Genomic DNA, 15022 nt, shown 5'->3' with positions numbered 1-15022 from the left:
GTGTGTGTGTGTGGTCAAAGTGCATGCAGTTGAATCTGTGTAAGTTCACCACTAAAAACATTTGCGTTAGCTGAGGTCACTGTGAAAACTCTGTGCGCTGTCCATGGTGCTGAAATGAAACGTTGAGTGACTGTTAAAAAACAAAGAAAAAAACTTTATTAAGAAAAAAAAGCAGGTTTGTTAACCTTAAAGCGCTGATTGGAATAGAAGCAAACAGCACAATTAAGAATTCCTGAACCTGATGTCCATCAGGTTCTGATCGTTTTCAGGACAGGATCCAAAGTCAGTGTCACGAGTTGCCACCAAATCAATGCACTGTTTTTATTGTTAAATTTAAACTCAATGAGCAGTAAACTGTGTGTTGCAAACATTAGTACAATTAGACGAGTGAAACAAGTTTGCACACTTGATTTAAATAGTCTCCGCCCTATTTTTTGTACCTTGAGAACAGTACAAAGCCTATGATTTATGGTCCACAATCATAGGCTAGTAATGTTAAGATATAAAACATACACTGCTGCATCTCCTTATTTGACTGCAATGACACCCTCGTTTTCCTGGTTATTTTTCTGTATTGTTTCACTTTCACTTTTTTAACCAATGCTATCGCCCCCTGCTGGTCATTAAAAAGAATGTTGTTTTAGACAGTTTTGCATTGGCTGCCATTTTCAGAGTTACCTCCTTGTAAAAGTCTAATCTCTGAATATTTGAACCAAACCTGTGTCCAAAAAACTTTAGTGTTTGAGTCATTTCAGCTGGCATTAGTATTTCCACAGCTAGCTCTGCTGTTTGTAGTTCAGCAGCTGCTTCACTCACAAAACAGTCGTCCAGTATTACTAAAAAAGTGTCTTTTCTTTAGAAAAGATTTTGTTGGAGGGACATCACTAATCCTGGAAATTATTGATCTTCTTTTGATAGTCTTTTGATACTCCTGTGTGCTTTTCAGCTGTTTCTTGTCTAATTTTAAGTAAGTTATAAATGAACAATTAACCCTTAAATTTGACTGAAGACTGTAAAGTTGTTTATTATCATTTCTAGACCTTCTTCTGTTCATATTTCTACATGAAAATATTTTTTTTCTATATTTTTTTCTTTGTGTTGGGTCTCTGCATCCTCCATTGTGACATTTCTTTAATTTGACTCCCTCAGCCTTTCTCCTTCTCTCTGTTGTCTCCTCTCTCATGACTTCTGTTCAGTGTCTTCCTCTCTGTTTGTTTCCTATCGTCTTCTTTCCTCTCTTCCCCACCGTCTTCCTCACCTCTCCTTTGTCTTTAATCTCGTTCTCCTTTATACCCTTTGATTTTCAGGTTGACAATTGAAAAAGCAACATCCCTCTCCTCTTGTGCGCTGTCTGTCTTTCTTCTGTGTGTATATTCACTCTACTTCAATTTTCTACCTCAGTTTTTGCTTTTCGTATTATTGGAAACCATGAACATTGTGTTAGACTTCTACTTCTCATTCTCTTCAGCAAATCGGGAACAGAAATCATTACACCCAGAAAAGCTGAGATCCGTATCAATGATGTGTTGCTGAGAACCAACAAGTGTTGATTAGACAGCAAAGATCTGCGATGTCATCGCTGTGCTTATTTCAGTGTTGAGCTTTCCAAAAGCAGGAAACATATAGAGCTGACACACCTGACCAGGGGGTATCGTTAAGAGTATATGGAACAACCAGTGTGTTCATGAGGAACAGAGCAAAGGAGAGCATGGGGAGGAAGGACAGACTATGGGAGAGAGAAGACGAAATTTAATGACATACATCAGTGATATATGAGTGAAAAGAGGTGAGAGGAGATGAAACGCTCAGTGCATCATAGGATCCTCCAGCAGCCTGAGCCTACAGCAGCATTGCTGACCTACTTTAGGGTCACCTGATCCAGTGCTAACTATAAGCTTTATCAGGAAATGGTCATGTTAAATCTCCTTTGAAAACTAAAGAGGGCGTGTGTGTGTCCTGAATCCAAACTCAGAGCTGGAGAGGGAGGGGGCTCAGATAGCTGAAATCTCTGCCTCACATCCTACTTTCAGAAACTCCAGAAACACAAGTAAGCCAGCAATCTCAGAGTGAAGTGCTCGATTGGGATAATATGGTACTATGAGGTCTTTAAGATATAATGGGGCCTTATTATTCAAGACTTTGTGTGCAAGGAGAAGGATTTTAAATTAAATTCTGGATTTAACAAAGAGCCACGGAAGAGAAGCTGATATAGGGGGAATGTGATCGCTTTCTTTTTTTTGGAACAACAAGATAATAATAAATTACAACAGTCCACCACATACAGCAGAGTAGCATCAGCACTTAAAATGTCACAAAATTAATAAACAGTGTGCTCATATATTGTTAGTTCAGGGTGTTGTTGTACTAAGAATGGACTGCTACTGCCTGATGGCCTTTAGTAATCCACAGTAGCAGTTTAGTGCTTAATTTATAGGTTTGTGTCTACAGATGAGATGTTTTTTTTATCATAGATAAATGATTATCTGTGGTCTAGCTCTTTCCTTTGAAACATCAATCTGTCCATCTATCTTCTGACTCTGGCTCTGAGTCATAAGCAGAGATGCCCAGACTTCCCACTCAGCTCGTCACACTCAGATACTGAGATACGTCTAAACCAAAAGACATCCAGTCTGTCCCGAGTCTGCCCCAAAATTTCTTTCAGGTTTAACATGCCTGAAACAACTCACCAATAAAGTATCCAGGAGGCAAACTGTTCAGATATCTGAACCACCTCAGCTGTATTTTTTGATGTGAAAGACTCACAGCTTTGAATGATGTCTACTCGCTGATGCCGAGTGTAGACGCCTTTCTGAGGAAGCAAAAGTTTCTCGTGTGGCCCAGATCATCTGGATTTCTGGATTCTTCAGAGTAGAACTGCAATAAAGAACCAGCTCTACCTTAACTCTCAGCTCTCTCCACCATTACAGCCAAATACAGCATTCATTGGAGATGCTGAACCAATCGCCGGCTTTAAGATGCATTTCAAAAAGGTTATCCAGCCTTGTATCATCTAAATAAGATTCATCTCTAGAATTAAACTCATAGAATCAAACCTGGAAAAGGTCATTCATGCATTCATTTTCTCAAGGCATGACTACTGAGGTTCATTTTTACCTCAAATTAGTTCATAAGGCAGCAGCTCAGCTCCTTATTTGATTTAGCGTCACATCAACTCTGATCATTGGCGCCGTGGATGTTTTTAGAATTCATTTTAAAGTTCTGCTTCTCACCTCTCGTGGCTTTGTGGCTGTTATTTTACTTTGTGTGCATTCCTCTCTTTGCTTTTCTGTACACTCTGTTTTTGAAGGTCCTACATTAATTAAGTTTATTATAATAAATAATCAGTTTGGCATCGATTACATTGGAAAAAAAGATATTAACAAAGTTTTGACAGGAAAATGTTCCAATCTCTTTTCTTTTTGGTTTTTACCCTGAGGGTTTTAAAACGCTCTGGACTGTGCAGGCTTTTCTTTCAGGAGAGCTGCACTAAAGATAATAAAAGTTCATGACTTTATGCTTACTAAAGTTCATGCTCAACTTCCACTGGAGTGCAAATGTAACATGAGGGTGGTGAGGCTGCCAGTGTGAGGAAGGTTGAGTCGTTTTCCACTCATTTACAGTGAACATATTTTTGTAATATACAATAAGTTTTATTGGGAAACTTCTGCATGTGGAAGAAAAACCTTGAATATTTTGTGGTAATGAACGGATTTGCATCAGAGCTCAGTTCATAGTTTCAGCCTGGTTATCCGTCGTAGTGAAAAGTGAAAGGAATGTTTTGATGCCTTTGGTGTTTAAACTGGCCTCAGCAGTGTTTACTGTGCTGTCTTTTCTGTGTATATTCAAATTAGCGTGATAATCCTGAGTTTCTTGCTTCATCTTTCGAGCTATTAACTGACACCAGGCCCTTGACTTTTGAAGGTAACTCACAACGGGTAAACATTTCAAAGGAAAAGTCTAAAAATGCTGCAAGAAATATTGTGATATTTTCTGTCTTTACACCAAAGGCAGGGCAAAACCAATCAAATTGTCTTTCTGTCTTTCAGGATGATCCCAGCTAACCACAAGTACTTCCAGCTGAGTGATCTGGCATCATCGCGGGATTACGAGCTGTGCGTTTTGGCCGTGTACGATGATGGCATCACCGCGCTGACAGGCACTAAGCTGGTGGGCTGTGTGTCCTTCACAACGGAGTCAGAATACGGACGCTGCCACTCTATACGAGACCAGGTTAGTGTGCTGAGGTGTAGCAGGTGTCTGATCCGCTGTTACTCCAGTTGATAACTGATCGGACTTCTGCTGAATCATATATAGTTGATGAGCTGTCTGCTTCAGAGCACTGTCTCACTAGTCAGTGATAAATGACGAACTTTCATGTTGTAAATGATTGAGAAATTCAGTGAGGACCACTGTAGTTTGTTGTTTTTATCTGGAGCTCATTTCAAGTTTGCCTGCAACATGTGATCCAAAACCTGTCATCTCAAGGAATTCTGTATTGGAGAACATTAGTATTTGTTTTATGGATCTGTTTTTGGAAAGCAGCTGATCACCAATACAGAGAAATGAAGACACCAATAACAACAGAACATGGAACTGGATCCATCAGACCATGTGAAAGGAGCAACAGGGGTCAGGATGGGTTACAGTGTAGCTTGTAGATGTGTCACAATCATGGGCAACTAAAGGAACATGTTGTGGATGATATCAGATCTTTTTCTTCATAAAGGATCGCTGTTTCCAGCTGATAAATTAGGAATTTGACGATGTAAAAAGACAACAAAAGACCTGTGACATGGTTCAAAATCAGCAGCAAGCTTACTTTTAATTAAAAAAAATAAAAATAAAAATGCCCACCGATGTTTCCGAGGAAGATGTCATTTTTTCGTCACCCTCTAGAATTAGTGAAAATAAGAGTCGAGGATTTTTCCTTCTGTTAGTCCTACATGTTATCGTTGTAAACTTGGAGAAGGCTCTCTTACTCGTTTATTTTGGACATGTCCCAAACTCTACAATTACTGGCTGGATATCTTTAAACGTTTAAATGTTTCTCCGATATGTACAATTGCATATTAGAGCCAGACCCAATAACTGCATTGTTTGGATCTTCCTCTTCCCTCCTGCGCCTCAGCCTTGCTGCACAAACTACAGTTTTATTCGTAATGGTAGTTGCTAAGAAAATGATTATGACCCTCTGGAAATCTGACACTGTGCCTCAGATCAAAATGTGGTTAGCAGAACTGACTGCTTTGTCGCAGAGAGGATTAGAGATACATTAGAGGACCAACTTAGTGAGTTCTTTGATGTGTGGCAACCTGTTTTAGATCATTTATCAAAGCATAAAGTTCTCTCTGATCGGTCGCAAAAAACTTAGTCTGCCACCCAAGCGTTCTACTTGTGTTTATTGTTGGTGTTGAAGTAATATTTTTGTTGTTGCAGTGTAATCTTTTGCCTTGTTTGTGTGTTCTTGCCCTTGTTGTTGCTTTGTCTGTTCTTTTTTCCCTCGTTATATATCAGAAAATCTTAATAAACATATTTCTGTAAAAAGAAAACAAGAGTAATCAGTTCAGTTTCTTCCCATTCTGTCCTTTTTAGTTGGCTTTAAAAGGACGGGGACTATTGATAGTTCTCAGAAAAATCCAACATACGCCTTTGAAAAATGTTTTTGTTATGTCCTTGGTTTGGTTTGAATGTTAGGTAATAAATCTTAATACCGAATAAGTGAATAGATGATGAGATCATTGCAGAGGACAGAAAAAATACAATAAAAGACATACAGATCTCTTTAATTACTGAACTGTATTTGATTTTTGTTTAATTTATTACATTTAATTGAGTTATTTTTTTATTTTGCTGTTTTCTTTTTCTAATTAATTTTTTGTTTTTTCATATCGTCCTTCACCTTATTTTTCATCATGTTAATGTCAACAGAGTTTTGCTTTGATTGCAGTACATCAGAAAAGAACCGATAAATGTGTAATTTTAACTGGAGGAAGTTGCTTAGCTTGTTGCTTCTCCTGCTTTTTGACACCTCAGCTTTTTGTTCTTTATTTCTTTTTGCTTCTTTTGTGATTTCACCTTTAATGTGGTTCATCTCAGTAAAACTACTCAGAAATCATGGATCACCCTCTTGCACTTAGATATTTTAATAAGAGTGTTCATGATTGTTGTACTCTTCCTCTAGTTCCTGGGTGGTACCATGATCATCATCATTGGGGGGATCATCGTGGCCTCTGTCCTCGTCTTCATCTTCATTCTCCTGATGAAGTACAAGCTGCACAGTAACCACTACAAGCAGAAAGCTGTCGCACGCCACGCCAACGTCTGTTCCCAGACCAACGGAGGAGGAGGTGGAGCCAACATCCTTGCTCTGCCTCCATCGTCGTCCTCTGCAGGGCAAGGTAAGATGCTGAGAAAAGCGAGGTGACGCCGCATTTAGTCATTCAATAATTTGGCTCCCTCTTTTTTCCAGGTGGAGGCATTAATAGAAACTCCCAACCGTCATCGTCGACAGATGGGATGGGAGGAGCTTCTCTTCGAGGGACGACTGTAGTGGACTTAAATCCCGCCCATGACGATGACATTTCCCAATAACACACAAGAAACAGTCCAACCCACAGCCCACCAATCTCTAAGCCCAAACCAATACTCCACCTCCCTCCCCCTCTTTTTTAATTTGTTGCTGGTGCCTGGAGCCAAGCTCCACTTTAAGCCGAGGAGCAGCTCCTGTCATTGGTGAGTATTTGAATTAGTCACATACAAAAGAGCATTAGACAAGTCAACCTGTGAAAGTTCATTTCTGCTCATTTAACATCTGACATTCAGTCTAAACATAGATTTGATTTCTTACACACTGCTCATATTCAGATAATAAGTTAGCATGACTTGGTTCTGTTTAACTGAATCAGGCAAATAGAACCAAATCACTTGTTATTACTCCAGCCAATAATAACTCCCATTTAGGCAGTTTCTGTACTTTGTGGGGAATTGTATTTGTGAGTTTAATAAGCAGTCTTACATCGCACTTACCTCAGATTGTTTTCCTTTTAACTGTAATTAAATTGTAACTTATTAGGCTTCGGTCTCCTCTGTTCTTCCTCTGTCCTCTGTCAGAGACTCAGCTCATTTCACCATCTGATGTCACAAACAGTCTGAACCAGTTAGATTGAAACTCATCTTTAGACTGTTGCTTAACCTTAATCATGCTAGTGTTATCTGAGGATCCTGAGAATCATCAGTGCTAACATTAACTTCACTGGCACTCGGCCTTTCAGCATCTATTTCAGCATGTTTTTTCCCTTCCAGCTCTTTTCCTTCTTGATTAGCCAATTTAAGGTCATAGGCGGGTGGAGCCAATCATAGCTTCCATAGGGTAAGAGGTGAGGTGCACCCCAGACAGGTCAGAGTGCAGACAACCATTCACAGTCACACCCTACAGCCAGTCTAGACTAACCAATCACCCAACAACCCAATACTGAACAAACAGGAAGCGCAGCAGGAACACACAGACTCTGCCAGCTGGTGATTCAAACCCAGGACCTTCTTTCAGTGAGGTCACAGTGCTAACCACTGTACCTTTTTACATCTTTGGCTGTGTGGTCACCTGTGGTCACAACTGGTCCAGTTCACCTGCCTTTGTTAGCCGCTCTGCTGCAAAGTATTTCTCTGGTGCAAACTCTATATCTGACAGCAGGACAGCTGGTGGGACAGGTGCATGCATCTAGCAAGGAGCTCAACGCATGGTTTTTGCTGCCCCTGTAAGAAAAGAATTCAGTTAAATATGGTGCTGCCAGGGAGATGAGGGAAGAGAGAGTTTCATTTGAAGTTTGTTTGAAATTGAAATGTACGGCAGGCGGGCGCTGGGAGAGAAAGTGATGGAGAGGACAGGCTGTAAGTTGCTTTAATAAACCTTGCGGACAAGGTTCATTTAGCTTGCATGACTGAACACCGAGCTCTTCCAATAAAAAATGCACTTTAATGAGCAGTCACTCATATGGATGAAATACGCACAAGAGCGCCGGCTCAGTGTGGTGCTGCAGACCTGCACAAAGTTTCAGCACTTCAACTGATTTCATATGATATCAGTGTTGTCACTTTTTTTTATATTTTCTTGAGTGTTATAACAATAACACTGTGAACTGATAACATGCACCTACTGCTATCAGTCTGCTTATTAGAGCGTGAGCATCTCACTGATGCATTGCTACACTGGCTCATTCATAAGGCTTAATAAAGTAAAAAGACGTGACCGGGTGATGCACATCACTAGATTAGTCCATTTAAAATGTCTTTTATTTCTTTTTTAATTCTTTTTGTGATTCTTTTCTGTCTTTGGGAGAAACATTTGCAAAATCTTGTCAGAGCCATAGCTGAACTGTTTTTAGTTTTGAATGTGCAAAAAACTGAAGATGAGCAGAAATTTTGCTCAGACACATACAAGCTAAAGTCCAGGGTTGATGAATTCATCAAAATGACATTAAATAATTTGAGTTTTTAATACTCAAAATTTTTACGTACTTTAAGCCCCGAGTAAATAATTGGGGATTATTTTTCTCCAGAATGAGCTAATCTCTTCAATTCAGAGTTAATTAGTAATGACTCCTTAGGAAGGAGAATGTGATCTCATACTACAGGAGAGGAGGTAGCTGAGGTAGCGGAGGAGAGCGCAGCTGCTGGTGCCTGAAGTATTTTTACCTTTTTATGTCATTATTTTTAATGACCTTCTGCGTGTTCTTAGATGAGCGACAGGTTGTTCTCACAGCTGAGTGACATGACTCATGCAATCACTTCAGCTTCACTTCTCAGAACATCTGTGTGACCCATACAATCACAGTGTACCTTATTTTACCTGTACAGGTACAGCCACTTGTAACTAAGTCAATAATTTCCAAGGTTGACTGTCGACAGTGGGCGGGTATTTGTACCCTGAAACTCATAGAGGCCAGCTGTGTACCTCTGGTGGCAATTATGTACATTAATGCAACAGTAACCTTTAGCACTTCTGATCTGACCACCTACAGCCGGCTCAGCAAGCAGTTCACTAAACATTCATGCCTCTGGACTGTGGGAGGGAACTGAAGCAGTCAGGGGGAGAAAGCCACCAAGCACAGGGACAACAAATCCTCCACAAAGGCTTCTTTGTGTGAGGCAGCAGTGCTAAACTCTGCACCATCGTGCTGCCTATGTATTCAGCAGACTTAGAAATGTGTATTAAGCTAACACAGAAAAATGTGTGTATTTTTTTAACATAAGTACTTAGCAGTTATTTCTTTTATTAGTTCATTTAGGAAGACTTTAAACAAAAGGTACCTTTAAATACATTCTCACTCACTACTAACATCCTTCATTATTTTGCACAGAGGTGATCCTGTAACCTCAGCTGATTTCTTCTTTTTGAGAAGCATTCTGACTGAAGCTATTTTTGTCTTTTATTTGACAGTGAAAAGAAACTATTTGAAGCTTTATTACTCGCTGTCTCTGCACCTCGGACTAACACATGGTCTCTTTCAGTTCCTGTTGCCTGTCCCTCCCAATGCAAACAGTTTTGTCTCCTCCTCCGTGTCCCTCCTCTCTCTGCTCCATCGTTATTTGTCTGATTTTAATGAGTTGTTTTGTTTTGATGCTTCCTATCTCTTTTCTGCTCCTTTCATTTCTGAGATCAAGGTCGTTCTGTTTGCGCGCTATCCTTCACTATAGCTTTTCTCTTTATCTTGTGATATTTCTGCTACCAATTTCACTCCCAAATTGAGATGTATGCCCTATCTCGACGTATCCTTCAAAGCGCTCAGGGATTCTCTCCTCTTCACACAATTTATTAGCTATTTCTTTTCTTTTCATCTCTGTATGAATTGAAAGATTGGTCGTGTGTAGTTCAAGGGATGGAGCGTGACACTAACACTCAGGTGTGGGCATCTTCATTCGCTGTTAAACCAAAAAGGCAGAAGAAGGCATCGGTGCCTGTGGTTCACGTGCCCACTGTGGTCTGAGATCTTTATATATCTGTCTCTCTCTGATAATATTTCATAACAAAAATTACAGGGGGGAAAAATGAGATTAGCTCTTTAACGTGTTGTCTCGTTTCCAATCTTGGGTTTCTTTGCTGCCATTGCCTTTAATATTAAATGTAACGTAGCATGCAGTGATTTCATGTGGGTTGGTTTTACTTCCTGTAGACCATTAAAGAGGTTCATACATCATTTCCTTTAGTGTTGGTTATGGTCTGCATGTTAAGTGATTACACATCGACCGTGTTTCTGGTCCCAAGTCCATTCTTGGAGGTTGGGGTTCTGCAGTATTTTCAAAGCACTGGCTGTATTGTAATGCTTCAGACATGGGTCACCGTCTTGCCAAGTCTAGGCTTCCTTGTGATTTCCTGAGTGAGTGTGGGAAAGTAGAATGGGAGACAGAGCCTTCAGCCGTTATGTCCCTCTCCCTATTTGTGCTCAGGAGACACACACTTCTGCTTTTAAGATTTGGCTGCAAACTTTCTCCCTTTTTTTTGGCTTGTTAGAAGTCTTCTTGTTCAGTAGAAAGAGCAGCAGTTCTGTTGTAACTGTGGAACGTGCAGTGTTTTAAATTTCAGGTAGTCTACATTTCAGGTCATTGATACTAGTTTCCTCATCAGTAGTTCTCTTTCCTTTACGCTGCTTACATGGCTACACTTCAGTAGTGGTTACATTTAGCAGATTCAGTATTACATCAGGATGAAACCATACAGAATGAGCATATATGGATAAAAGGAAACGCAGTGTAATATCCCAAATTATAAGCCAACTCCTCATCTTCCTCTGTGTTTAAACCTGACCAGTCAGAAGCTTTAATGGTTTAAATTTGCCTTCTGAAATTCATTTACGGCTGACTCACTCCAACAGACATACTATAATCAGACTTAAAGAAACTCTAGATTGGCAGCGTTAGTGCTACAGACCCATAATGCAACACTGCAAGGCTGAAGGGGCTTTCACACAGGATGTAACAATGGTGCTCCTGCCCTCTGAAACTCATTTGTTCCCATGCATTATGTGGTTCAAACATGGTTTGTCACTGTGGAGCGTAAGCACACGGTACACAGCTCAGGAACTCTGTCACAGCCAATAGAAATGAGGCATGCAGCCTGCAGGGAAGCACAAAGGAAGAAAAGCTGATGGTAAGTGTGGATAGACTCAGTCATAGGATACAAGTTTGCATTTGTAATGACAGCACAGTTTTGCATCCAGGTAGACATGTCAGGTCGCTGTGTGTAAACACACTTTAGATTTGTTGTGTGTTCTTTCCAGCAGCTGCAGATCAATGCAAAGCTTCTTAGGTATGCTAATTATGAGAAGAGTTGGACTTTTTCTGAATATTTCAGCTCTGCGCCCGCTGAAGATTTTAAAATCGGTGAACATGGTGGCGAGCTCAGAACTCGCTGCATCCTTTGTGAAAACCCCATCACCCTTTACACCTGTGCACCTCTGATCAAAGACAAACAGATGCTTTTGGCTGAGATTTTATATGATCATTGTCCAGGAATCCTTGTGCTTATTTTTCCGCCTCCCCTCGTTTCTCTCTCACTTCTTCTAACCTCTATTTTTACACTTATGAGTTGTTCTCTCCTCCCTCTTTTATCTGGCAATCGTGACCTTTATTTGGGAACGCTTTGTCATCTCTTCCCCCTCTTCCTCTGAATATCCTCTCCTTTTGCTCTGTCCTCCCTTCCTGTTCTCCCTGTTATCTTTTCTCTCTTCATTCATCATATCCTCCCTGTAATAATATACCTCTCATCTAAAAACTCACATTCTGCACACACACTTGTCCGTACACACAATGAAACACTCGTTTTTTTCCTAATAGAAGCAATCTCAGCGTTCACCACTGACCCTTTGGCCATTTGTTGTAGGTCCAATATGTACCACATACATTCACACAACAGAAACCACACAGAGGTAATCTCAACACACCTGCTTCCTCTCCAAACCAAATGAACTGCTGGTCAGCCTGAGTCACTGCTCCCTGAAGGACCATCAGTATCTTACCTGTTAAACATGCACATGGCCAAACAAAGCTTTACAAACACACAGCGAATCTTTACATGAAAAGGTTTAGTTCAGATTTTGCATCACTCCCCAGCATAGTGTTTCCAGATGTTGCAGGTGATTCCCTTTCGCTCGTACAAACATCATCTGGATGGATTGGCTTAAATTTTGGGACTAACATCTGTCTGCCTCCTAAACAATCTTTAGAATAATAGTTAACCTGCTCTCACTGTGCCTGCTCATATTAGTATGCTAACTAATAATTAGGTTGCAAACGATCACTGAAATATATTTCTGACAGATAAAATCGGACCACCATTTTTTCCCCTAGCTCAAGTATAGAAAGCTTAATCAAACCTTCCTACTTCTTTCTCATCCAGAAAAGAAAAGTCTGTTTCTGTTATACAGAGCAAAACTTAAAGTGGTGAAGGAGATCCTGATACAAGACACATGCAAAGGTGGACCTGCAGGCAGCCAGGTTGCTTTTTACAGCGAGCCGTGGGTTTGCACCGTTTCAGGCTTTTATTAACGTATCTGCACAGAGATCATTACACAATAAAAATGTCTTTTCAAGATGGTTGTGGTTTTCTGTGTTTATACTGTGGTGTGTGAGGCATTAGCGATGTATTGTTTGGGTCTTCTGGGTTCTTAAGGGCTGTTCAGGGCTTTTCTGTGCATACTAGTCTATGATAGAGGATCTATCAGACTGATATCTAGGGAGTTTGGAGGCTGGGAGGATGCCTTGTTTTCTACGAGCTTTTCCTGAGCAGGATTTGTAGTGTAATGTTGGGCGCTGGTTGCTTTGAGGAGGCTAGTGCTTAGTCAAGGTTTGGGTAAGTGATATCTGTCAAAATAAATCCACCTGAATCCCAGAACTGAAGATTACGTGGGATATCATACTGAGATCATAAATACTACGGACTTCTCTGGTGGGTTTTAATGTTGTGGCTGCTCAGGTGTACTTTGAGGTAAGATGCTATGTAAAACTTTGTAGATTAGCATATAGCAGGGATAGAGAACCCTATTATACAAGCACCAGGATGGCTACATGCAGTGCCATCATTGGAGCATCGCTGCATGTAGCCAACAAGTAGCGACAAGGGGAGTAGATAAGTGCTAAGACAAAAATGTCCTTTCAGCAAAGTTGACCTTTCAGAGAAATGAAGCTTGCACTACACAAAAGTGGACATACACCAAGCTATAGAACTGCCCACACTGAACAGAAATGCACACAGTAATTCAGGCCTGCTGGCTCTCCAATGCAATCCCACCATCCCATCTCATGATTACCTCAAATAGAGAGAGAGAGTGCAGAGAGGCAGGCAGACACCGGCAGATATCATCACAGGGTGTTCTGTAAAGCCACGAGGCACCAGGGCATCATTCAGTGTGCTTTTATTATCCGAGCCTGGCACTTAAGCAGCACGATGGCACAGTGACTAAACTTCAGCCGCAGTGGAGCCTTCGCTGAGGCCAGCAGACCCTGCAAAGAGTCTTAGTGACACCTAGTGGTCACGCCACACAGTGATTTCGATCCGTCTGCTTTTATTTTTACCCTCATGTATCTAGGGAAAACAGAAGGATGCTGTCATTCACATTCATGCATTCACACTCGCACTCGCACACACTCACACTGGGAGCTTCCCAGCTCAAACAGCTCCTGCTGCTGAGGGCTGCTGCAGGGGAAGACAAAGATTTCAGAGTGAATCCACTAAGACAGTCATGATTCTGTGTCATTTATAAGTAAGTGCTCACCATGGGGAGTTCACAGGAACTGGATAAGCACCTCCATCCACCAAAAGCAGTAAGCAAATACCAGTTTACAGCATAAATAAAGCTCCTTAGACCAGTATACAATAGAAGTGGTAAATGGCCTGCATTTGTATAGCGCTTTACTTCCCTAAGGACCCCAAAGCGCTTTACACTACATTCACTCATTCACTCATTCACACACACATTCACACAATAGAAATTACTCCAATTCTGCACACCTTATTGTGTTTTTCATTCATGATTCTGTAATTGCTATAAGCACCAAGTCTACAAGGTAAACGGCTGCCTTAGCAGACAGAGCTGCCATGTTCAGGTCTCTCCGCTGACGCTCTGTGAGATATAAGCCTGGGGCCAGCCGAGGATGAGCAGAGACTTTCCCCAAAGCTGGGCCAGTGTTTTCTTTTCTGCTGTGTGCTAAACTCAGATAGGTGTTGATATCCTTTATTGACCTAGGCGAGATGTAAACCCATGCCTTCTTCAAGGACCCAATGAGAGGAGAATTAACTTTGAGTAAACCCTGCCTGCTCCACATGCAAGGGTCCTACTTTAAACCCAGGACCATTTTGCTAACCACTTAGCTACTGTGCTGTACAGAGATTAAGTATCACACTCTGTTTTCTTCACTCTGTATTTTGCAAAATGATTCTTCCCTCCGACTCAAAAAACTGAAGGCTCTGCCTCCCATTCTACTTTTAAATACTCTAGTGGCCTGTTATGCTTGGTGATGGCATGCCAACTCTTGGTGAAGTCCTGGTGGTTCCAGACATCTTCTGTTTCATATGGCAATGGCTCTATTATATTCGAGCTTGCTTTTGTCTTGACATAATATGTACATTGCAGGACATTAGGAAGCTGTGAATGACAGGGAGGTGGCAAATGTAAGTGACAAAGAAGTTATGAAGAGTATTGCTGGCGTGGTCGGGTTCTATTTGGAAATGGTTTGTGAGTATGAAATTTATGTGAATTTATCACCAGAGCACGATATTAATGACATGTATGGACATCAGACGTTGGTATTTAAAATAATTATCAATACAATTCAATTCAGGTAGATTTATATATTACCAAATTACAACAACATTTACCTCGATGTGTGCAATACTTCAAGACAAAGACCCTCAAAGTATAAAGTATGAAACATCAAGTGAAGAAACACGTCAGTGGCATTAGTCACAGATCAGCTAGATGTGCTATACCTGTGCTATACCTGTGCTATACCTGTGCTATACCTGTGCTAT

General features: G+C 40.8%; 1 protein-coding gene across 3 annotated transcripts in view; it reads left to right on the top strand.

Annotated features, from left to right (window-relative positions):
• Nucleotides 1–15022, top strand: part of LOC102192222 (leucine-rich repeat and fibronectin type III domain-containing protein 1-like protein) — a 394097-nt gene that overhangs the window by 371699 nt on the left and 7376 nt on the right. For all 3 annotated transcript variants that reach the window (XM_005737443.2, XM_005737442.2, XM_005737444.2), the window contains 3 exons: nucleotides 4047–4230; nucleotides 6182–6398; nucleotides 6470–6732. In XM_005737443.2, the coding sequence (XP_005737500.1) occupies nucleotides 4047–4230; nucleotides 6182–6398; nucleotides 6470–6591 (523 nt within the window). In that variant the 3' untranslated portion in view covers nucleotides 6592–6732. The remainder of the gene's footprint in view (nucleotides 1–4046; nucleotides 4231–6181; nucleotides 6399–6469; nucleotides 6733–15022) is intronic.

This window comes from Pundamilia nyererei, unplaced genomic scaffold (assembly GCF_000239375.1).
Source record: "Pundamilia nyererei isolate P.nyererei 1_Seehausen unplaced genomic scaffold, PunNye1.0 scaffold00076, whole genome shotgun sequence".
NCBI classification, from domain to species: domain Eukaryota; kingdom Metazoa; phylum Chordata; class Actinopteri; order Cichliformes; family Cichlidae; genus Pundamilia; species Pundamilia nyererei.
Note: the sequence above shows the minus strand (reverse complement) of the source record. Positions and strands in the feature narration are given on the sequence as shown.